This window comes from Pundamilia nyererei, unplaced genomic scaffold, assembly GCF_000239375.1.
Source record: "Pundamilia nyererei isolate P.nyererei 1_Seehausen unplaced genomic scaffold, PunNye1.0 scaffold00027, whole genome shotgun sequence".
Lineage (NCBI taxonomy): Eukaryota > Metazoa > Chordata > Actinopteri > Cichliformes > Cichlidae > Pundamilia > Pundamilia nyererei.
The window spans coordinates 4,169,696-4,194,865 of NW_005187428.1; the positions used below are offsets into that span (position 1 = coordinate 4,169,696).

The following is a 25,170-nucleotide window of genomic DNA, read 5'->3' on the forward strand; positions in this document are numbered from 1 at the left end:
ACACGTGCACACACACACTGGGTTAACAATGAACCCTTTGCACCCAAGGGGGTTGGGGATGTTTTGGGGACCAAGCAAAAGAGACTGTTGTTGACAATGGCCTTTGTGTCCCACCGTGTGTGTGTGTGTGTGTGTGTTTGTTTTTGTGTGTGTGCATGCTGGAATCAACAGCAAGCTCGGAAGCCCTATGATGTGCGAGACGTGATCGAACAGTATTCCCAGGGTCACCTCAACATGATGGTCCGCATCAAGGAGCTGCAGAGAAGGTGGGGCCTTTGTTTTATGCTGTTTGTTGTTCTTTCCATAAGCTTTATTAAGCATAAAGCCATTAAGATGTCTCTATGTATCCAATGCCTCAATCACTGATATGCCTTTACTTGTAAAACCATATTGTTCCTTGTTATTTGTCTGTTAACAAAGAAACACAGTCCCAGATCTGTCAATTTCTCCAGAATTGGACAAAAAAAAACCATGTAGATTTTCTGCACCAAAAGCTTCAAACTTCAGATTAACACCCTTGTAACACTGAAAAAGTTTACATTTCTGGTAGAATCATTACATTTGTCTCATTTTCTGTGAGTAAAATGCAATGTTCTTAATCTGATGGGTGTTTCTATGTAGCTGTGTTGCTGCCCTATTGGCCAGGTCTCACTTAAAATCATTAATCTTTATGGGAGTCCTCATTGGGCCATTTTTCATTTGGTAAATTCTGGCTATATTTACGCTAATAACATTTTCATGCTCTGCATCAATTCTTAAAGACTCAGTTTTAGGGGGTCATAAAACACTGGGGTTGTGCAGCCAAAACAGTGTGCTCATTGCAACTGCTAGCACTTTCTATAACATTTATAGACATTTATCCTATTCTCTGCAGTCTTCATCGGACAGACAGGAGCCTCACTGGTCCCATATTTGTTCTGCCTTGTTATACTTTATAACAAGAGCAGAGTCATTATTTTGAGTTCCAGCGAAATACAGTTCTCGTGAAAGTTAAACCTTTTGTCCTCTCCGTGCGATTTTCTCTGCTTCACTTAAGAAGATGTTCTTTCTTTGACACACACACACACACGGCTCTCAGCCGTTATAGGTCAGTGAGAGGTGATGTATTGTGTCTGCTTCATGCGAGTGCATCGCCTGGAACTCGTAACGCCTCCTGCAGTAATTCACGGACCCGTGGCAATGCACTGTTACGTTTTTAAGTCATTATAAAGCAACACTAAATCATGAAAGTGCTGTTAGGCTGACAGTTTTTTTTTATTACCCCATAAAATCTAAAAGAAAAAAAAGACACTATTAGACACTATCCCAAACACACCAAAATACTGCAAAGTCCACTAGTCTGCCAACATAAACGAATAATAAACACATAAAGACGTGTGATTAAGGTGAGGAAAAGATGCAAATGGCTTACACTGAACACTGTATTCAAATGCTTTCCTTCTGCCTCAGTGAATTCGTAAATGCCAGTCGACATAAGAAGTGAAACTGTGAGTTTCAGTGTTTATTTTCAAAGCTTCACATCTCAATAAGAGGACAGCATCCATTTGTCCAACCCCTTTAAGGCTTGCATGTGTGCGCTCTCTGAAAGCAGTGATGTATAAATACAGTTGAAGCGGATGACATTTGTTTAATTTTATTGGCACTATAAAGTGTTTATCCAGTCGAAGCTCTTCTGTGTCTGCTTTGTGTTTTTTGCCTTTCGCTGTCTAATTCCTTCTGTCTTTCCTTGTCAGGCTGGATGGCACTCTGGGAAAGCCGGGCATGTTTCTTCCAGGTAAATACGCAACAAACGCCAGTGGTCTCCATCTGATAGACAGCCGTCACTCCTCGCTCCATCCCTGTGTTTATAACCAGCTCATCAGTTGTGCCAGACCAAATATGCGAGAAAGAGAGCTCCCTGATGCTTACATGTGTATATTTCTCAGTTTGGGCGCGGGCAAGACTGCATGTACGTCCGAATGTTTGCCAGTATGGGAGTTTAAGCACCCTGCTCGTGGCGGTATTCCGGTGAGCGCATATTAGCGCGCTTGTGTGAGTTGTTGTCAGAGGAATTACACAAACACATTTCTTTAATTAATTGTGCAATGTTAAATTAAGTGCCCCAAGCAGCAGCTCCCACAGCTTCCATGCCAGCTAAAAATAACAGCGGCGCGATGGAAACTTCACTGCGCCACTAATTGGATGGGGCGAAACAAAACAAGAATAGCTCTCTTTTCCAACAGGAAGTCGGTTAGCGTGGATGTGATGTAAGGCAGACTGAAAAAATATGAGGCAAATTAACACTGAATGGGGTCCTTAATAAGTTCTAATTACTAGAACTTCGTTAGTTTTTCTTGTAAGGATCGTACTTTTAATGGTTTGATTTAGTCGAAACACTCCTGAAACTGTTGGGTATTTGCTCACATACGTCTTTATTACAAGCTTTAACTGTGCGCACGACTGAATGAAACTTTAAGCTGTCACTGCCAAGTGTGAAGCAGTGAACAGTGGCCTATCGGGCCTTTTACTGGAAGTTATATCACCTTGGAGTAGTGGACTATCCGATTGTATTATATATTATTTTTTATATATATATTCCCTTCTTTTATCTTTTTTTCTTTTTAGGAAAAGGAGAAGATAAAGAATACCCAACTATTGGGGCTCGTCTCATCAGGCTGGAAGATAAGGTAGGCACAATCGAGCGTGTGTGTTTTGTCTGACAGTAAGAGTGGTAAACTGATTAGATTATCTATCTCGTTCATAAGCAGAACGATGTGTGAGTCTGCCAGCATGTGTCTCTGTATCAGATGAATGAGTGCACTGCAGTCGTCTTCCTTTTTTTTAAAATAGCTCTATTGTGGCTGGCTTCAGTCAGCCTGTGCCAAACATGCACCTCCTCTCTTGAACCCACCTTATCAATATCAGTGCTGTGTTTACACTGCACTTGTGTGTCTGTTCATGCTGTATTTTTAGTTGACCTTACTGGGTAGCTTTTAGGATTTTCCACACCACCCATTCTTTTTTTTTCCTGTAGTGCTGTGTAGATTGGCTTGTGACAGCTCTTGGATGTTTATGTTTCCATGAAGAATATAAAAAAATTGGAAACATAAAGGAGCTGCAGAGAGGCATAAGCCAAAAGGCAACAGCTGTGTTACAAAGCTCATGTGCGACTAGGCGTGCTATCCTTTAAACATAGTGGAATGAGCACAACATCGTGAAGCCAGCGCGATGCCAGCCGTGATAGACGTTTCCCCTTTGTGAGTTATCAGCTGGACTGCGACGGCGTGCTTCTGATTAATGATGTCTTTTAAGTCGTGTTGTATGAAATGTGTGGCTGTGTGGTCACACGTTGTTTGAATACTTGGATTTGAACATAGGTTTGTGGGTTTTTCGGGGTGTTTTTTTCTTTCCATGGGACCGGTGTACAATTGAAGACTAACCTTATACTCAAGTCGTTCTCACATGAAAACAACTCCTACACAATAGAACAATGCATTCTGCTGCCACTTATTTTCTATTCAGCTCAGCCAGCTAAGGATTTCCCGCACTTGCCTTTGGTATTTACCTTACCATCTCTGTGCACTCATCAGCACCGCCGCTCTCTAATGTTTGCAAGCGCTAGCTGTTCTCAGAGCCCCTTTTTTGCAGAGAGAAGTGTAATGATCGTGAACGAATTTGCCCTCCAAGCCTGCAGACCTCCCTCAGAGATTGAGTTACACCCCATTTGCTTCAGGCTACATGTTGTGATCGCAATCTCCTGATTAGAAACACAAACCCGTGTTGAGAAGTGCCTCACCTACCTATGACACACTTTTTCTCTCTTACCCTTCTTTTTTCTGTGGGGCTCAGCATTGACAAAAAAGGTAAAAAAGGGGGAACTGAGAAGGACATAATTGGGAAACAAATCAGTGGAAGCCTACGGATGCAGGCTACTTTTCCTCCAAAACAATGTGGAACCAATCAATGTTCCTGTAATCAGAGCTGCATTCGTATGAACTGGTATACAAAAGTAGCAAGAGAAATTCATTATTTCCCGAACTGCCAGTCCTTCATAATTACTGTTTTCTTTGAATATGCACCTGCTCCCTATCCTTTCTAGCTTGTGTGTTCAGGCACCTGTTATAAATGAAAAAGGTGGCTTCTTCTTCCTTTCTTTGAAACAGCAGGTGAATGAACCTGGTGACCTTTGATACATTCACTGTGAGGCCTGCATCACTGGTATGGTACTTTATAGATATCTTAGTTCACAGATAAACTTGATACAGTAAATACAGTATTTTGCAAAAGTCTCAAGTGTTATCACTCCTTTCTTTATATTTTATTTCTACTTAACTAACCAGACTTTCTTTTATTTATTTTGGACTTGAGCAATAGTTCTCCAGGACTTCTGAAAGACTTTTAAAGTAATTCTTTAGACACTGGCTGCTTTTTTCAACCATTTTTAAAGAAATGTCTTTATTTAGTTTGTTGAACCATGTAACACTGACCTATGAATCATCATCAAACATAAAAAGGCACATCTCAAGGCACGAACCATAAAAGACAATTATGCAAAGAAACAATTTAACTTCTGTGCTAGACACTTTGTTATTAACAGCCTGTTAGGAAAAAACATTATTTCCACTCCTGTAGTTTAATCTATAGAGATCAAAACTTTAGCAACACATTTAGTATAAAAACAACTTTATTACTTTCAGCCTGTGACCCTTCATCAGGATCATCAAGAACTCTGTAGAAAGAAAAATTCTAGTAGGAAAACTTGAAAACAGCCAACCATTGTGCATCAAGTATATCAGTTCACTCAGTTAGTTGAATCTATAAAAAGTGCCAAAAGCCAGTCTGATTGGCAACAACTTTATTGTTCAGCATGACTGCCAGATCACTTGAAGCATACCTGGGTAGGAAAACACACATCAGAATGACTGAATGGTGTAATCCTGGTTATCACTAAGAACAAAATGTCTTTTGTGCTCTATCTAAAAGTAAATATTATTTTTCCCCTTTTTCTCCCATTACAATGTTTAATCTTGAGTATTATAGCTATGCTGTAATGCTCACCACACACTGACCATGCCATTACTGCTGTAGGCTGGACATGAAAGTGACAAGAGATTTTCTACCTTTGTATTTGTCACGTCTGATAGCCGTTGTTCACTTGTCAGTTGCACATTGTTTGCCATACAGTCTCCCCCGCTATCACTTCTGTTTATGTTGCATGACTTCCTACATTTCATAATACTCTGTAAAGTCCAACTTGCATCATCTCCTGTATGTTGCTCATAATGGTAAGCCACAAGCAAAGTGAAACCTTTCTGAAACCTTGAACGGGATCTCTTCAAACAGCTCGAAGGAATTATTCACCAACTCTAATGTTGCCGTGTTCCCATGCCTTTTCTGAATACTTGCTCTCGATGACCCTCGGGCTACATTCATTTTCAAATTCCCACTTTCTCCTCTCCCCTGTAAAACGCTGCACATATACCTCTCTGGCAGCTTTTTCTGCTGCAGCTGAGTAAGTAAGATGGAACAATTTTCCCATCTAAGTATTGTCAGCATATCACTTGTAGATGAATTTATCTTCAGCGGGGTGAAGAGTGCTCTGGCATTGTGTGTCCTGTACAGGGTTAGACAGTGATTTATCACACACAGACAAAGACACGTATACGTCTCTGCGCTTACACTCGCACACACTCGCAAAGAGTTGATTAATCACCAAAGTGTCTAACCCCGCACTCTCGAGATTGAATTCTCCAGAAGTGACTTGGAAACGAAGACGGATGAGTCCCCGTGACAGCGTGTTATCTCTCTGTCAGGCACACTCGATGAAAAATACCCAAATGACAAGCTCGAAAAGTGGCCAGTGTCTTTAAGATTCAGCGTGTCCTTTCAGCGGGGAGCTCGCTGCATGTGTTTTGGATGATGCCACAGTTTTATAGCAGGACTGTTTTTTCCCCCTTAAAGACAAAAAGGACAGGGAAGTTACAACAGTATGCTTTTATAGACTGTGTAAAAGCCAGCCTGTGCAACGAGCTCCTGCTTTTTAGTTCAGATCCAGTGTAACAATATGGTGAAGCATGTTGTTCCCTGGCAGCAGCTCGGCAACTAAAACTAACGTGTAATCCTTACATTATTAAATTATTACATTATAAGCCAAGAGCAGCCTTTAGTAAAGTAATATAAAATTTGTTTTTGTGAAATTCATGAAATTTTTTTGCAAGATTTAAAAAAACTAAAAATACTAGCGCCCGCTCTACCTCCACACAAAACCTTTTAAATGTCCAATCCCTGACAGAATCATTTGTCATTCAAACCCAATTAAAGATTTTGTGAAATACAAAGAAAATACCATCACTGGATCACTGTCAACTAATGCTTAATATAATTTTTTTGATGTACTAATTTTCAGTTTTTAACGTAATTTTTTTTTCTAATTACGTCACATTCTGCATGTGTTGAAAATCTGTGCTGCGTTAACAGTTTACATATTTAGACATGAACTTACACAGAAATTAAGGGAAAAGAGTGAAATAATTTCCCTTTTTTCATTTAACATTTAGTGTTGCCTAATTTAGCAATGAAAGTGTCAGTTGTGTTTGAAAATGTGTATGTAAAACCGTCATCAGAGTCTAGGAAAGAACCCCCTAATGTGCCCTCCAGACCTGAACAGCCATGTGTCTGCTCAACACATCATTCATTATTTGCGTTGCTCTAAGTAAACTACATAGACCATAGATCACACTTGCGGTTAACCTTCCTCGGCTATATTAGGGCAAATATGCTGTGCCGTGTATGTCACGCTTATATCATGTGCATTAGTATGAGGCGTGCACAGAAGAATTCATGCTCTGACCTTAATAGCGTCTCAATTAGGTAAGTATGTTGTAAATTACAGCAAAGCCAAATACTGGGAATACTTGAGGGCCGAGACTGAGTGTTGTGTTTGTTAGGAGTCCATCTGTAAGGCATTTAGGGCCCCACGTCTCTAAAAGCATAGCTCTGAGGGGGGCAGGAGTTTGTGTGTGCGTGTGTTTAGACTGGTCAGACCCAGAGAGTTTGCAGGGCTTTAGAGACAAGGGCCTGGTACTGTAAACATGCAGGCACATATATACGTATTTGAACATTAAGGCAAATACAAGTGAATATCCAGGCGCACACAAATATACAAATGCACACACACACACACACACACAGAGAAAGATTCACAAAGCTGTTCATCCCCGCTCAGATCTCAACAGCTTCATTATATGTTGAGCCGGTGCAGGATGTGCCTGAGATGAAATGGCTAGAGGGGGGAGAAAAACAGAATTTCATGCCTTAAATCGAATAATGATTTACATTGCGCGCATCAATAAACCCATTGTATCCAATCAAGTTTCTCTCTGTTTTGTGTGTGGGCTGTAACACTTTGAGCCCACATCAATATGAACTCGTTACTGTAATTTCCTCTGGACTGTCTTTGTGTCGCGGACTTTTCTCTGCAGAAACGTTACTTTTAAAGTCACAACAGAACTAATGCATAGAAATCAAAGACGCTAATAGAAAGAAATATTTCTTTACAGACAAAACCACTACGGCATAATGAGCTGCCTGTATCTTCAGTCTCATTTTGGCCTCAGTGGAAGGGGGGGGGTGAATCGGCAAACCTCAATCCTTGTGCGACACTTCTGATTTGTGATTACTGCAATAAAGCGACCTAATGATGCCGAAACATCATTTGTGAGTTTCACCGCTGGTATGAAAAGAAAGCCGTTTAATCTGTCGTGGAGTTTGAGTTATGTCTCTTAAATTCGTACCTCGTCTTATCTTTGGGGAAAACAATTAAATACTTATCTTAACTAAGAGTGATTAAAGTGCCCCATGCATCCTCCTTTTCCTCTCCCTGGGTCATTGGTGTCACTCCGTTTGCTTGTCTGTCTGCCTTTACCTTACGAGTCCCCCCACTCTCGTTCTGTTTTGCTTGGTGTTTCGTCCCCTTTGCTCTTGTTTCTATTACCTGTTTTTCTCCAAGAGGACCCTGTCTGTTGTTGTCCCGTGTTTTGATATATGTGTGTGTTTGGTTGCTCTGCACTCAGTAGGGGTCGGACTGACCGGACCAGTCCAAACAAAGAGAGGAAACTTGGCAAAGGAAGCACGTGCAACACACACATGCACACACACGCACACAGTTATGTGTCCATTGACTCACATTCATTTCCTGCAGACTCACTCCAGACTTTATCATAACAACTACTTGCCTAACCTTTTACTGTAACCTTAACCCAGACCTAACCTTTAAATATGTATTTGCGTTAACGTTGAATGATTTATGTTATGGAGTCTCGCTTTTTTTCCGCACAACATGATGTCCCCATAATGTCACCGTGTAAACACGTTTAGGTCCCCACGAGCGCATGAGCTGTACCCAGACCACACACTCAAACATTACAAATCCTGGAGCTCGCGGCTTTGGTGTAGTTGCTGCAGTGTTGCTGCCAGGTGCCACGGACAAGCACATGCAGAATCCCCATGCATGTCTGGACTTGTCTTGGCGATAGTTGCAGAACACAACATCCTGGCAGCTCCTGCTGTATTCCTTTAAATCTAGATGCTTGAATTGTCTTTTGTACAGATGTCATCAAAGTGACTGCTCACACCTGTGCAAAACAGATTTATCCTAGCACATGTGCTTGTGCAGCACACAGGAAGCATTTTTTAATTGTCCTAGCTAGGCCCAGTAATTCTCTTCTACACCATCGTCTTTTTAAAAAAATAATTTATCTCCAATAATTTCAGCTGAGAATCCAGTAATACCTATCTTGGATTGACATGCTGTGTCATAGCAGCAGGTTTAAAGCTCCCGCAAATCATCAATACAATACAAAGAAGCGAAATGACAGCAATTTTTAAACATTTTCTATATATGTAAAATGATTTCTATTAGGATCATAAATTCCTGCGCCGTATTTTGAGGTCTAATAAACACACAGTGTTACATTTAATCTCCTCAGTGGTACCTGTAGCAACACACATACAACACCGCAGCCCTTCGTGGCTATTTTTGCGGCCTTTTTTTCAGCCTTGTCTCTGATCTTGGCGCCCTTTCTTTGACTCACTTTGCCTCCCTGTAGCTGAAGTGGTCTTTCTCACATCTACACTTCCCACTGTTGATGTGGTATCTTTATAGCTCTGCGAACTTGATAGCATGCAGTGGGTGGTGTGCTGCTGAGTGAGCTAGATAGTGCACCAAGAGCAGCAGCGTGTTGTTTGTAGTGCGGCCCGGTAGTAAATCATGTTTCGGCAGTGCGCTGGGGATGCAGCCCCTGGCAGCTCCCAGACGGCCCTTGGCTCTGGCTCCCTTCTCTTAGCGCCACTCTCTAATTTCAGAGCCGGGACCCTGCCTACTACTGTGTCTTTACCACATTCCCACAAACCAGAGACGGACAGTCTGCCTGCATGTCTGGCTACTCGCTCTCCATCTCACAGTCTCTCTCTGCTTTTGTGTCTCTTTCTCTCTCTATCTCTGTTTTGCTCACACTCCCTATTTTTTTACCTCCTGTCACAATCTTTTTTTTTTCCCCTGTGGCTCTCGTTCCCAGAGATTGCCCCTTCATCTTTCCCTGCGTTTGCATCGTTCTGTGCCTTTAAGATTATAGGTCTGCAGTCTCAATCATGGTTTCTAAATCATGTTCTACCCTACCCTACTGTGTCATGTCAGCTGCCCCCCACCCTCTCCTGTGAATTGCTTTCTGCTTTTCTCTAAAACCCACTTTGGGCTAGTTCATTGGCTGCGAATACCCATGCTGCATTTCCATTTTAATTGCCCAACTTTTGCAGGGCCTTGGGATATATATTTTTGCACATATATTTTATGGCCTTGGCAAAATGCCCCCTGCTACTTTTGGTTGGACCTGACCACTAATGCACTACACGGACCAGTTCATTATCAGCATGGAGGTGTGAGCTTATTTAAGTAGGTTATGAAAGGGTCAATATACAGTTCATGAAACAGGGGTCTGTGTTTTATTGGGACCTGCAGTCTTGCTAATACACACTGCTAAGTAGCCCTGGTGCCACCCTACTTTGGAGTGCTATTAAATCAGTCTACTGCATGGAACAGTAAACCAGCTGTGAATAATACCAAGCTGTGTAAATTACTCCAGAAGCCATCAGTGTAAATGTCACTGCCGTTAAGTCAAACCGGGGGACGTATAATGGGCAGTATGTGCATTCTGCATGTGTTGCTGTATCTGTGTATTTTCTGCCTATGACTGCCTATACCCTTATCAGCTGGGTATTGATGAATCAGCATTTCCTATCAACAGTAATGCTTTGTTAAATCCTTAATTTTTTTTTATGCTTTTCGGTGTAATTCCAGTTTTTGTTAAAAACCTGTGACCTGATTTTTTTATATTAGCAGTAATTCAGTCCTGACACGACTAATATATGAACGTTTATTTCATTCTTCATTTGTAGGGCACTTAAAATAAATGTTGGGGGAAAAAAGATAAGAGATTTTTTAATCATCGCTCCATTAGCTATCCCAACTTTATCCTGTAGAGGGTGATGGGGGGCTAGAACCTATTCCAGCTGACCAAATGCAAGAGGTGGGAGGTGCTCTGGACAGCTTAGCAGTCAATCATCAAGCTAATACAAGAGACAGGCAACTGTGCATGCTCCCACTTACACCTACAGCCAATTTTCCTATTACCCTAACATGCATGTCTTTGAACTGTGAGGGAAAAGCTGAGCATCCATAGAAAACACAGTTAGAACATGCAGACTCCAAACCCTCTAAAGGATGAACGTCTATAGCAAATGGATGAATGGGTGACATTGTTGAGTCCACAAACTCTTGAGTTACTTTAGCTAAATGTGAACATGTGAAAATGTTGACTGTAAATAGACCTTATGGGTTGCCATGTTACTTTTGTGTGTTAGCACATTTGGTAATTAACATTAATTCAGACAAATTTTCAAGTCCATGGTCAAACAAGAGGAAAAGGGATAAGGTCATCTGTTGGCCTTATTGTCCGTGCAGCATTTCATTCCACTCCATACGCTAAGTGCTCAGATCCTTCACTCTGAAACCAAGTGGAGAACCGTCTGACAGGCAGACAGACGAGCATTTCCACCCCATTATGCAGGAGAAGATTAAAAATAGGATAAGGTAAATTTGTTGCTGAGTGTTGTGCCATGCAGGCTCGAACCTTAGTTCATGGAATAATTTTAAGTGGCTGTTACTAATGCAGGCGTGTTTATGGCTGTGTAAAGATTTGACTAGGCCACTTGTGGTTCAGACATTGGCCCTATAGTACTCTGTGCCCAGACATATCCTTCAGGCAACAGTAGGTTTGCTACTGCCCATAGTAACGTGTGTATTTGTGTGTGTGAGTGTGTGTGTGTGTGCATGCACACCTATGTGTTTCGGCCAAGTCAAGTTTCCCATTTGCTTTAATAGAGTCAGGTTTTTCAAAACACCTAATAAGCCTGTCTGTATCCCGCGTTGAGGTTTTTTTTGGTAAGTGACTAATCACTTTATGGAAATGGATTTTTTCTATACCTCGGGGCAGTGCGGCACACCTTTCAGTCTTGTGCAATTAACATTGTAGTCCACACAGGATACAGGCCTTTCTTATAGTCTAGCATAATACAATGGATAAAATCAGGAAACTGCTTTTTGAGGCCAAATCAGTAAATGGAGCCATCGGTGGTAGAAGCATATTTACAACCCTTCTTAAAAGGTCCCCCATCCTGTGTTATAAAGTCATCATCAGCAACTGTACAGAGGTAAGAGCGGGATCCTGTCTTAAATGTTATTCATTAATAATCATATCATTATTACCAAGTCCATTTTATCTGAACTTCCTGCTTTCAGTCCTGTGCTACCATTTTTTAGTCACAACAGCAGTTGCTGCAAGGCACTTTATATTGTAAGGAAAAATGCTACAGTAATACAAATATAACCCCAACAATCAGACACCTCTCTATTAGCAAGTACTTAGCAACAATAGGAAGGAAAAACTTCCTTTTAATAGGAAGAAACGTCCAGTAGAACCAGCCCCTCACCCCAAACCACTGCAACTGGCTGGGGGGTGAGGGGAGGGAGACAAGACAACAGACACACTGTGGAAGACAGCCTGAGATTAAGAATAACTAATGATTACATGCAGAGTTCTCTGTAAGCACACTATGAGGGAAAAAGGTGAGTGAGGAAGAAACAGTCCCCAGCAGCCTAGACGTACTGCAGGGAGCATTCATGGTCACCTGATCCAGCCCTAACTAAATGCTTTTTCAAAAGGAAAGTTTTAAGCATAATCTTAAAAGATCTGTCTGTGGGAGCTGGTTCCACAGAAGAGGGGCCTCAAAGCTAAAGGTTCAGTCACCCATCCTTACTCTCCCCGTTCTTACCGTCACCTAGCCGGCCTGTTTTCCCAACTGCTCTGGACAGTCTGCTGGGGTGACCTACCCTTCGTCTTCACCTGCATCGACTACAGGGGTCTGGCTGGCTACAGGATTTTTTTCCGGAGCTGCGTCTCTAATTCACCAAGCCTAGCCTTCACAACTGTGTTTATTACTTAAAATTTCACACACTGAACAGGAAAGTGACGGAGGGAAAGGTGAAGAAGCCATGCCGATAACAACTCAGCTACGAGCTATGCTATTTAGCAAAACAAAGTGAATGAATACTGTGAATATAATTCGCTGGTAATTTCAACAGAGAGCATGTGTTGGATAAAGCACTTGAAGATTACACTGTAAAATAAGAAAAATAAATGTAGCAGCACTGCCACAAGAAGCTGTAGAAATACAAAGTCTTCAATTGTCTGCTGTGAGTTGCGAATGTTATTCCTGGCCTTTGGTTTTCAGCGATACAGATAAGCTCCTTTGTTGTGCTAGAGTCAATTTTCCGTAAATGACACTATGCCCACTTGCCTTCCTGAGGGCCCTCCTTCCAGGAAACTTTCGACATAGTCCAAGCGTGGATAGAAGCACTATTAACGGCTAAAAAAACACAAAAACAATGTTGTAATATGGATGCCTTTGAATAGAGATGGCATGAGAGTCACAAGAGAAGTCTTGCACAAACTTTACATAATATTAGCAGTCTTCTCGTGTCATGTGGGTACCAACAGCATTAAGAAAACAACCACCGCTGTCCTGTTCCTTATTTTGCTTTTATTCTGAGTGGACCACACAGTGTTTCCACTGCAGAAAATGCACATCAAGACTATTGTGAATACTACTGTGATGAAATTTTACCATACTTTCTAGAACTCTTAGCACTTGTCCCTGTGTAAATGCCCTGTCAGTAAGTCTTATATCAGTAGTAAAATAATAAACACAGCAAGCTCACACACACACACACACACACACACACACACACGGAAACATGAAGTGTATTCATAGCAGCTTGTGGTGAGAAGTGAACATCAAAAAGGTCAGCGTAGTCCCAGAGGTCATTCCCACCAGTCTCTACCTCTAGCCAAGCAGGCTGTGTCTGGGGGGTTGGTCAAAGGTCATCTCAGCAGGCTTGGTCATTAGAACACAATAGAACCCATTTTGTCCGTCTGTGTAACTCTGTGTCTTGTCTTGTCAGTTTGTCTCAGCTGACAGGAGGTTGTGCACAGCTTGAGAGGGAGGTGAAGAGGGAAGCGACAAGAGTTTCCTCTGAAGGAGCGAGGGTGACACAGGCACTCAATCTCTGCACTCTTGAGTGCCTGTGTGCACTTGTATATTTGCACGCATCAGAGAGTGTGTGTGTGCACGGCTGCGCGTTTGAGCGTGTGGCTATGTTTGACTTCAGGGTAAGCTTCTGTGTTTGTGTGCGTGTGTGTGTGTGTGTGTGTGTGTGTGTGTGTGAGAGACAGTCTGTGCGTATGTGAGCCTGTCCTTGGCACCAGGCCTCTGCTGCCTCAGCTGGATCGCCGTCTCCTCCCTACATCCTCTCGCTCCTCTCTGCCTCCATTGCTCCCCTCCCGCGCTGCTCTACTCCCACTGCTCCACCAGGCCCTTCCAGCTGCCCTCACCCATGGGAGAATGGTTTAAATCACTGCCTTCTCTCAAAGGGTTTCTTACCCCCCCCTCCTTACACAAACTTGCTCCATCCCTCCCTTTCTGATAGTGTCAAGAGGGGGATGGTCTGTGAGTGCTGACTTGGACTACTGTGGGAATGCAGGTGCTCTGCGTCTGTGTACACACTTGAGAAGCTCGTCGGTGACCTGCTGGCCAACAACATGTCCATCAACTGTCACAGCAGCCGCTGAGACCGGACCATTTCTGCAACAGCGTACTCAGATGGCAGATGGCTGCCAAATTATGACAGCGCTCTTTTCTTTTTTGCTCTCGTGCAGCACAGCAAGGATTTATTGATAGGTATTAGGGATGCCTACTTTCATTTTCATCAACAGTTTAGTTAGAACTTTGACAAGAAATTCAGGGTGTGAAACGTTGATTAATTTACTTGATTAACTGCTTATACACCTTATATACCATAGAGAAGCAATTCTTTGATGCCCTGCAGAATTTAGATGTTTGCTCTCATTTTTATATTTGATCTAGCTGAATTACTCGATGTCCTACAACCCAGCCAGAATGCTGCCTCCCACAGATTGACCGCGTGTCTGTGTGGCATACCTGCTTGCAGAATCAGTTTCTAGCCACGTACCATCAAACTTTGGAGAAAAACCTCCTTTCCTCAGCTAGAAAACGGAAGATGGGTCGTAGATGGGTCTTCCAACATGACAGGGACCCAAAACATACCACCAAGGAAACAAACAAGTGCCTAAAGAAAAAAGGCATTAAAGTCCTGGAGTTTGCTAGCCAGACCTCAGTCCTATAAGAAATTCTGTGGAGAGAGCTGAAACGTTTCTTTAAAGAAGAGTAAACCAAAAATGTATGCAAACCTCATGAGAAACTACAAGAAAAATCTCATGCTTGCCAACAAGGATTTCTCTATCAAGTGCAAAGTCGTGTTTCGCTTGGGTATAAAATGCCTATTTCACTCAGTGACATGCAACAAATCAGTTTATGACTTTTATTTAATGTGTTTTTTTAATTTTTATTATTATTGGTCGATTTTCTGTCTTTCTCCATTAAAATTAAGCTGTCATAAAAAAATTAGAGACTGTTCATTACTTTGTAAGTGAAAAAATTCAGCAGTGGATCAAATAATTATTTCCCTCAAACAGTATATTTTCAAAGCCAGAGGGACTTTATTCTAAAGTATATGAATGCATAAGCTTACCCTGATCACAAATGAAGAGAAAGCACTAAATAAAACGAAAGAAATCTGATGTGTCAATGCCTCTACTGTTTCTTTAAGGTATTATAAGACGCTATTGCCTCATTGCCCATGGCTCAACAATGATAGATTGTATCTGTTGCAAGTCACAAGCCGTCACATTGCCATGTGCAGTAAGTCCTCCTTCCGAATACCACGTTCCTCCTTTGACTGTAAACAACATGTACAGAAAGCACCAGCACCACTGCTCCTTTAAGCGTCTTGCTAAATCTGTCTCCTCTTATATTTCTTTATTACTTCAGTTCTGTTTCTTTCATTTGATCCCAATGCTTCTTTTGTTTTGGCTTTCTTTTCTTTCCTTTACCCCTCTCACTGCATCTCTTCTCTTGGCCTTTGAGGTTAACCACCACTTGTATTACACTGCATTACAACTCATCAATAATATGCTGGGCAGAAAGAAAAACAACCCACACTTGTTGTTCTCTTTCTCTCTCTTGCTCTTTCTGCATCTCTCCCTCCCTCCCTTACTCTCTCGCTTTCTTCTCTCTGTAGCTAAATCACATAACAAGCAGGCCAAAAACAGTGAATTGCCTAGAAACCCAATATGGACTCCACCCTGGAGATTACACGGTCAGTTCGGCCAGCCTGTACTAGAATAACAGCCTGGCCTGCTCTGACCAGAGTGTGTCTGTGTGTGTATGTTTTTGTCCCTTACCTTTTTACGACTTTTGTGAGGCAGTCCTCATATAAGTATCGTGAGTTAGGGCATCCCTGTATGCTAGATACATCTAAAAGATCATCGTTGAGTCTCTATTATGTAGATATATGTGGTTATTAGTCACAAGGGTCTAAGCTTGTGTCAGAGCTTTAGAGGTGAGTCTCTTCTCATCAGCTGTTGGGCTGTTGAAAGGTAGTTCAGCTGAAGAAAGCACACAGTGTTGTCTAACAAAGCTGCACTTCCACCTGCCAAGAACGCTTGGTGGCTTAGCTGCTGCATCCTTCGTCAATTAGTTTCCTGTCTTCCGTAAAATGAAACTCTAATATTGCATTTCTTTTCTTTTTTTTAGCAGCAGAGGAATAACAGCACTTTTAATATTTTTAAATTACAGTAAGTTTTCTATAATGTCTTACATAATGCCTAGGTTATGTAACAGTGACCTACATACCACTTTGAAAAGACAAGCATGCATACAGCAACAGAAGTAGGTCAAGTCTAATTAGTCAGGATTTCTGCAACACAGAGTTTGGAAAACAGAGCGTGTTACTTAGTAAAATAATTTTTTAATTACGATATATCTATATTTTAAAATATATTTTATGTGAAGTTTAAAAATCTGGTTGAGGAAATTATGAGAAAGTGATGTGATGATGAGATCATGATATCGTGGATCCTGAAAGTATTCCCAGCGTTTCACTAGTTCCACATTTTCATCGTCATGCTACATTCCCAAATAGATTACATTCATAGATACATTCATTCTACACACAGTACCCCATCATGAGAAAGTGAATATGTTTGCTTGAAATTCTTGCAAATTTATTAAAAATAAATACAAAAATATAACATGCACATAGGTATTCAAAGCGTTTGATGTGGCACTCAAAATCGAGCTCAGGTACATCCTGTTTCCGCTGATGATCTGTCAGATGTTTCTACAACTCCGCCTGTGGATGTGATTTGAAAAGGTACACACAAAAGCACAAGCCAAGCCACGAAGTCCAAGGAATTGTCTGTAGACATCCAACAAGATTGTATTGAGGCACAGATCTGGGGAAGGGTGCAGAAAATTTTCCTGCAGCACTGAAGGTCCCACTGAGCACATTGGCCTCCATCATCCATAAATGGTAGACGTTTAGAACCACCAGGAGTCTTCCTAAAACTGGCCACCCAGCTAATTTGAGTGATCTGGCTAGAAGTGTCTTACTAATTGAGGTTACCAAGATCAAGCTGGTGTTGCTCTGAATAAAAGATTGAGAAAATGTTTCCTAGTTTGAGTCTCGATTTCTGCTGTGACATTCCGATTGTAGGGTGAGAATGTGGCCTAAACAATACGGATCCATCCTACAGTACCTTCAGGTTGATGGTGGTACTGCATGGGGAGGATATTTTCTCTGCATACAAGTGAATGTTGCTTAAACCACACAGCCTGTCTGAGTATGTGACCAGAGTGCACCTATCTTCTGGTGGCTGCTTCCAAGAGGATAACACCCAATGCTGCAAAGCTCAAATCCTCTCAAACTGTTTTGGATTAAGTGAAGGAGGACATGCAGAGGGTTGGTGTGACAGCCTAAGCATAGGCTGAGATGGAGGCAGATGATTCACTGTGGCAACCCCTAAAGGGAGCAGCTGAAAGAAAAAGTCCTGTGCGCTTACGAATTGCATGATGATATAAGCACATACAGAATATGTGGCACTACCTAAGCGCTCTTGTATACCCATTAGATCCATGCTTTAATAGCCTTCACAAATCATAATACATTAATAATACATTAAGAGTGGCTGAACTCACTTTTTCCAAAGCTGAATGTAAAAGTTGCATGCTGACAGTATATGGCAATCAATATATTTAATGTCAAGGCATCCAGCATGTATGGTTGAAATGGGGGGGAAGGGCTATTTTGATTTGGGTGTCTGAGATTATACTGCTAGTTTTATAAAGCTGGATCCAATCTGAGGCCAGCCAGGCTGTGGTGATCGAGGCTTCTCTAATGCTAGGTCTGTAGGTCTGCAATGCCTGAGCCTGGCCTACAGCTCGGGCAGAGTGGCTGATTGTTTCCAGCCATGATGGAGGTAATGAGGGGGTGGTGGTCATTATGATACATGCTTATACACAATAATACGCACACGCAGGCACAGACTGACCCATAAATGAACATTCGTACATGCATATGCGTGCGTGTGTGTGCGAATTTTTTTTTCAGCCGCAGCACATTGGCTCTGTCAGGAGACCGCAGGGTCACTCTGCTAGTCACTTATTAGTGGTCACCTCTTTTGGATTACACACACACTCATCACGGCTATTGCGCACGGACATTTACCTAAGGGTAAATCCACTCATCCAGTTCGCATCACTGTGTCTGATGTACGCTGCGTTAGCAACCTTAAAGCGAAAACGCATGCAGCCTGGAGCATATCTGCTGAACCTCCGTGAAAGAGGTGTCTGAGTCACTGCCTGCACTGGGCATGCAATCAGGCATGTGTGGTTGCTGTATCACGGGATTTTCTGCGGCAGGAGAAGAGCTGACACATACAATCAAGCATCCCTTTTACCCCCACCCACCCACCAACCCATCCCCCAAAGACAGACAGACAGACACACACACATACACACAAACATGTCCAAACAGGCATTTACTCACACATTATTTTTTCGTCTTCAACACAGATAAATGTAGCTCCAAGCTATATTTTCCATGTTTGAGTGTGTTTAGCTTGGTGTGATTCATCCAGAATCCTCTCTGCAAAACCCTGCTCCTTTTTTAAAAGAATTGATATTACTTAAGTTTACCATTTAAAAAAAAGAAAAGCTCCTGAAACTTTAGTGTAATGGGACTGGAAGTGTGTTGGGACTGTCGCGACCTCGGTACTAATTCAGTTAGTACACGGGACCACTGAGCAACAAGATTAATCATTCATAGTCCTCAAATGGTTAATGGCCTCCAGTGTGTGTGTGTTTTAAAGTGCAACCCTATCTTATGGCTCTTATGGTTGTAGCATGCACAGTTGATTGCTTAGCATGACTGTGACAAAATACCCACAGGCTCAGTGTCTTTCTATTTTTGTCTCTTTGCAGACCCAATGACTAACAGCCAAGAGGATATTTTTATGGGTCTAAACAAGCGTTCTAATGTGGGGCAATTAATAATGCAACCCCAACTCTGTCTACATGTCAAACAGATTTATAGTTATGAACCCATTATTCTTTTTGGTGGCTTTTTAAAATTTGTTTTAAATACAATTGTGCATAGTTCAGCTTTAAAGACAAACAGCGGTTTGGATTGATTGCTGCCTGTTTGTTGCTGAGCAGCCTGATCACTTAAGGAGTGCATTGCATGGTGTGTTTTCTTGGCTTTGTCTGCTGGAAAGAGTAATTGTACCAGCCTTAAGTGTTTTTTACGAGGTGTATTAGTGTTTTCCATCAAGCTGCAATTAAGGGCTTCTTATACACAGGCCAGGCCCTCCTGAGAGTGCAGTGAATAGAAGCAACTAGTCACCACTGTGCGGTACTGGGAACGTCTAGCAGACACAAGCTGTCCATTGATATGCAAAACAAATACGTGTTGGTATGCAAACATAGTTTTAGTATAGATCAGGGGTGTCAAACATAAGGCCTGGGGGCTAGAATCGGCCTGCCAAAGACCACAGTTTGGCTCCACTGGAAAGCTTTGGAAAATGTGAAAAAATAAAGTGCATTCATTTTGGACTTTAAATAGTATTTTCATAAGTTTTAAAGCTTTTGGTACTCATAAAGAACAACATCTCCCCCCACAACAAAGGCCATTTATTCTAAAGTAAATAAGAAATAGATAATTAATTAAGTGACAGAAAGTTCCTGTTTTTTCACTCTCATCTAGTATTGAAGTTATTGATTTTTAAAGTGGCTTTAGATAAAATGAAGAAGAGGAAAAAAATATTCTGTCAGTTAACAAAGATGTTCTGTTTTTTGTTTTGTTTTTTGTTTTTTACCACAGTGTGCACAATGAGACAACAGTACTTTTTCTATGGTTTTACACTTTTGTTTCTTACAGTTTAAGCCCAAAGAGTCATGTTGACAAATTTCTTTAGTTTACTACAAGGGTATTTCTTTGTTATGTAGAAAAACTAACATGTACTGTCAAATTGCATGTATTTTTCTTATATTCAGATATGTTAGGGCTGTTTTACTGGTCTGATTGTGGCCCATAATGTATGCGCACTGAGGGGTACACTGCAGACTGCAGAGCATGCAAATATGGATCTGAAACGTTGAAACGTGTGTCAGGCTCCACGTTGAGGCATCCGTGTTGGTGCTTAGTGAAAGTGAAGCACTGAGCATTATATTTCACTCACTGAACCTGTGTCACCGCTGCACATGCTTTAGTTTATTCTTCCAAAGAATATCGTTCCAAAACTATTCAATACCAAAAATTACTCCACACCAATATAATATGCCACAGTCACACTTAACACCTAGATCTGGTGCTCCATACTCTTTATAAAATAGTGGGATTGTGAATTTTAACCAAGGCCTAAATGAAGAAAAACAAACAAAACAATCACACGTTGTTTTTCTCGAGGACTAAAGACTTTGAATGCGCTATTTATTATGTAGGTTTTAAGTACTGTTTGTTTTTTTCCAATAATTATCCCAGCCTTGGTTTTATTTCACTTTATCTAAGTACTTTATGGACTGAGAAAAGCCCAGTTGCAATGCCTAGTTCCAGTCAATGAATAATAGTTGTTACAACACAATAAAAACCCTACTCAGTCATTCAAGCAAAGAGCCATATACCCATAAACAATAATAGCATTGCAGACATCTGTGTCTGTTATCTAAGTGACAAATTTTATATGCCTTTTTTTAAAAGGCACAAAAGCTGTTTTGAAGCCCTGTCGTTCTTAATATGTCACTTGAAGCAATTATATTGTACATGTAAAACCTTCCTACCCTATAATCCCACCCTGGAGTGGATTATTTTGTCATAAAAGATGCTGTAAATGACAGCAGAGAAGCAGGAGCTAGAGTAGTGTGGTAGACCAAGTTCGCGTGGCTGGTAATAGTATAACCCATCTGACTGGGTGTGTGACAGGTGACAACCTGCTTTGTTGGTGGCCTCCAGATCCTCTTTGACATCCCCAGTGACGCACGCGGATCTCGACCAACTAGCACAAACAAAAGCTCACTGATCAAAGGCTTTGTGCCAGTGCTCAGCCTGTACAAAGATGTTGCACTTGAACACACAGTGAACTGCTGACCAGCTGACCACTAGCGTGGATCTACATTCTGTGCAGAGAAAAGGAAATGACCCATGACTTTGCTGTCTGCTGCCATTGTGAGCCAGTGGTCTCTGCTGATAATAGGAGAAGATCTTGAAAAGCAGGGAAAAACCAAACTAAATCCAAGACCGGCAACCTCCACCGCACAGCTCAGTCTCTGGGCAGTTTTTAAACTTACTTAAAGGAATAGTACTGCATTTTCTGTAAATTCAATTTTCTTTCTTTTTTCTTTATAAACATGCTTTAAAAAGTTTGTTGTCCAGTAGAAACATGTGCAAAGTGCAGGCTTTTGTTATTTGCCCTGTTGAAACCCATTTTAAAATACCTGACAGACAATTTTTTTTTAATTTTATTGTTAATATTTATAGAAATTATGTGCAGCATTTATTTGTTTAAATGGTTAGTAATAAATATTAAGTCAAAATAAAGTTTCTAATCACAAGTTTATTTTGTTTTCCAAAAAAATTCGACTTTTTCTGAAACACTGTACATTTTTTTCCAATTATTATTTTTAAACACTTAATGTAACTGCCATGTACATAAAAACTCATATTAAAATAACTTAATATTAATTTATTTTAATATTTAGAATCTCCAAATATTGTTCCCTATATGCTTATATGTTGTCAATACAGACAATGACAGTAAGAAACAGGTTTAAAGAGCTCTATATAGCATTATTATCACTTTGACCTACACATCAATCTATTGACCATGTGGGAGAGGTCAGAGGTCAAATGTGACATGATATTTTAAGTTTTATATGGTATTTTCTATATGTTGACAATCCACTCCACACTAAGAATCATAGGTCCAGTTGACTTTGAAGATGAAAGCCAAATTTTAATGCTATACGATGCAAAGTTTTATCAGAATTCACTCAAATCTTTTCAAGTTATTGTGCTTGCAGTTAGAATGATGACATGCACATATGCAGGTGAGGTTTCCTAGATGTACTGCACGTGTAAATGCAGTATCTCCAGTTTGAATTCAACGGGGGACCTTTACTGCATGTTATTCCCTCACTTTCCCTTCTTCCAAATTAGTAAAACCAAGGGATTATATCCATTTGAAATATGATTCTTGCAGTGAAATTTGAATTATAGTTTTATTAAAAGGGAATTAGCACTTCATACAACAATGTTATCGCGAAAGATTTTACTGCTTTGGAAAGCAGTTTTTCGCTGAGGCAGGTTTATTCGTGGATAACGAGCTGCATTTAGGTCCACATTTGCACCCTCTGTGATGGGCTCAGTAAATAAACAGTAAAATGACATACTAACAAACATACTGGCAACAGTGCTGTGCTCAGCAACCAACATTAAGCTTTTCCTGGCACACCAAATTTGTGACATTTGGCTGGAAGGGATGAGTTTCACTATGGGAAAATCTTAACAAGTGCTTTAACAATTGTTAAAGTGTGGGAAAATGCTATCCTGTGTTACCACGCCATTCACCCTCAATTTCATGGCACTTCTTAAAAGTATCATAAAGTGTGACTAAGCTTTACTAGTAGCTTAAGGTTTGATGTTAAAAACCTAACATTGAACAAAGAAGAGCTTAAATAAAGTAAAACGAATTTACTTATGGTTACTTATTGTTGCCTGCGGCTCTCTCAGAAGAGAGTATAGGAACTTATACCATGGCAATGTAATTCCTTGAACACTTTGAGAGTTTTTACATATAAAGATTCCTTTAATACTGTACAGATTTGACTTGAAGTTCAACCAATTTTTCTAATGTACTTTTTTGGTATTAGTCAAATAGCAGTGTCTGAAAGCAGTGTCTTAATATATTCAGTTCCTTATTAAAAATGTTTACTTCTCCAAATGCTTCTGTCACCGGGCAATTTAACATGAAGATTGTGTGTTTGCAAGTGTGTATCTGTGTTTGTGTGTGTGTGTGCTTGGCGAGTCATTAAAACCTGTTTGTGCTACACTCTGCACACAGACTGATGACTTTCCCTGACTCAGAATTCCCATGGACTTTTTTCTGCTAACTCCCGCCTCTTTTACTCTCTCTCTTCCTTTGACCGGTTTTGTCCTTCCCCTCTCTTTGTTTTGACCGATGGCAACGTTATTTTTACCCTCTTTTACTAATTATCCCCTGTGATGATGGTAATGAGTGTGCGTCACTTTGAGCAAAGCCTTGTAGGTTTTCCCACTCCTTCTGCTGTGTATCCATGTGTGTGTGTGCTTTGTCCTCAATTGAATTTATGGGTGCAAAAACAAAGAGGAGCTTGTTAGGCAGTCACATTCAATAGATTAGAGTTCCGTTGTTTGAGTGAGAATGAAAGAGAGTGAGAGGGAAGAGTTTTTGGCAAGTAAAATTATGTGTGTGGTTTACCATGCTTGTATTTTTGAGTGTGAACTGGTATTTGTGTCATGTGTCTTCAGTACTTATTTTTGTGCAAAGGTTTATGCATAATCTCAGTAAACTTGAGGCCAATTTCTGAAAATGTGAATGCGATAACTCAGGGGTGCCCAATCCCAGTCCTCGAGAGCTAATATCCTGCAGCTTTTAGATGCATCCCTACTCCAACACAGCTGAATCAAATGGTTTGATCTCTTCAGCATGCCATCATGTTTGGCAAAGGCCTGATAACAAGCCATTCATTTGATTCAGGTGTGTGGGAACAAGGATGCATCTAAAAGCTGCAGGACGGTAGCTCTCGAGGACCGGGATTGGGCACCCCTGGGATAACTGGACAAGAAAGTCGCCTAGGATTTTCAAACTGATACTATAGGTGCATCTACTAAAAATCTTAGACATGTTGGAATCTTAGTGACCTCAACTTCAAGGAAAACTGAGGTCAGAGGTCAAGTGTTCTGAAAATCTTGTGAATGCAATAATTCAAGAATGAGGTAATGTAGGATTTTCAAATTAATTCATTCATTCAGAGTTCGACTCTCAGTGACCTAGACCTCAAGGTATGTACGTTTTCTGAGAATCTTGTGAATGTGATAACTTAAAAAGGAGGCAACGTAGTGTAGCATGGTGGCTGTCATTATTTAAAATTTTCTAAACATAACACACTGATAAAAACAATTCCAAGGGGTTAAAACTAATTACAAATTCCACAGAAAATAAACCTTCTTGGGTTTGAACCCAAGAAGCTCTGCATCTCCCTTAATCATTAGGTACTTTCTGTGTTTACCTTCTACCCTTGGAAATAATAGTTGTACTTGTAGTTCCAGAAAACCATTGTGGTCTGCACTGGGCAGTGTTGAGGTTGGAAGACACTAGCAATTTTCTCGAAAGACTTTCTTGTTAATTTACATCTGTAATGGCTTATAACTTGTGAAATGATATTGTGGACTTTCCCTTTGCATGTTACATTATCAATAACCTAAGGCATGTAGGCTTCAAATGCACTCTGCCTTCATTTCTGTCCTCTGCAGTCTTACTGCACAACCCGGCTCTATATCACATTCCCACTGGCCTGTCCATCACTGGCACAAGGCCCCCACTTAGCAGCAGAGAAAGTCCTTGGGGTCAGCTCATAATGGACCTAAATGCAGCTCATTATCCTGATAAGGCAGGGGCGGTGGCCAGGCAATGGTTGCATGACTGGCTGGATGACAGCCACAGAGCTCTGACAGGTAGACAGAGCTAGACACAGGCATGGCAGCTATCTGATGGACCCGGCTGACAGATCCAGTTGCATACGCCTGCTGCTCGGAGGCTATGGAAGGGGGTGGAAACTGAATACCACAAAGCTACACAATGAAATCCCCAGTTCTGTCTCCATGTTTTTGTAATGGTGTGTTATGAATGTGACTGTCCTTCCCCCTGGTTCAATGCACTGCAAAACCTGTAGCTTAGCAAGTCAGTTTACCGCAGTTTACTGTAAATAATTAGTTTACATTTACTGGTATACTTTTTTGTTCTGCTGCCATGGGGTTTGATGTGGGATCTATCAAGTCCAGTGAGATACTGGATCTGTGTTTGTTTCAATACATGTTACATGATATATATATATATATATATATAT

The 25,170-nt window shown here is 41.0% G+C and overlaps 1 protein-coding gene across 1 annotated transcript in view; it reads left to right on the top strand.

Annotated features, from left to right (window-relative positions):
• The window catches only part of kcnq1.2 (potassium voltage-gated channel, KQT-like subfamily, member 1.2), a 173,094-nt gene that overhangs the window by 104,814 nt on the left and 43,110 nt on the right, over positions 1-25,170 (top strand). Inside the window, exons 16-18 of the mRNA XM_005728192.1 lie at positions 172-266; positions 1,734-1,774; positions 2,605-2,666. Coding sequence (XP_005728249.1) covers positions 172-266; positions 1,734-1,774; positions 2,605-2,666 — 198 coding nt within the window. The remainder of the gene's footprint in view (positions 1-171; positions 267-1,733; positions 1,775-2,604; positions 2,667-25,170) is intronic.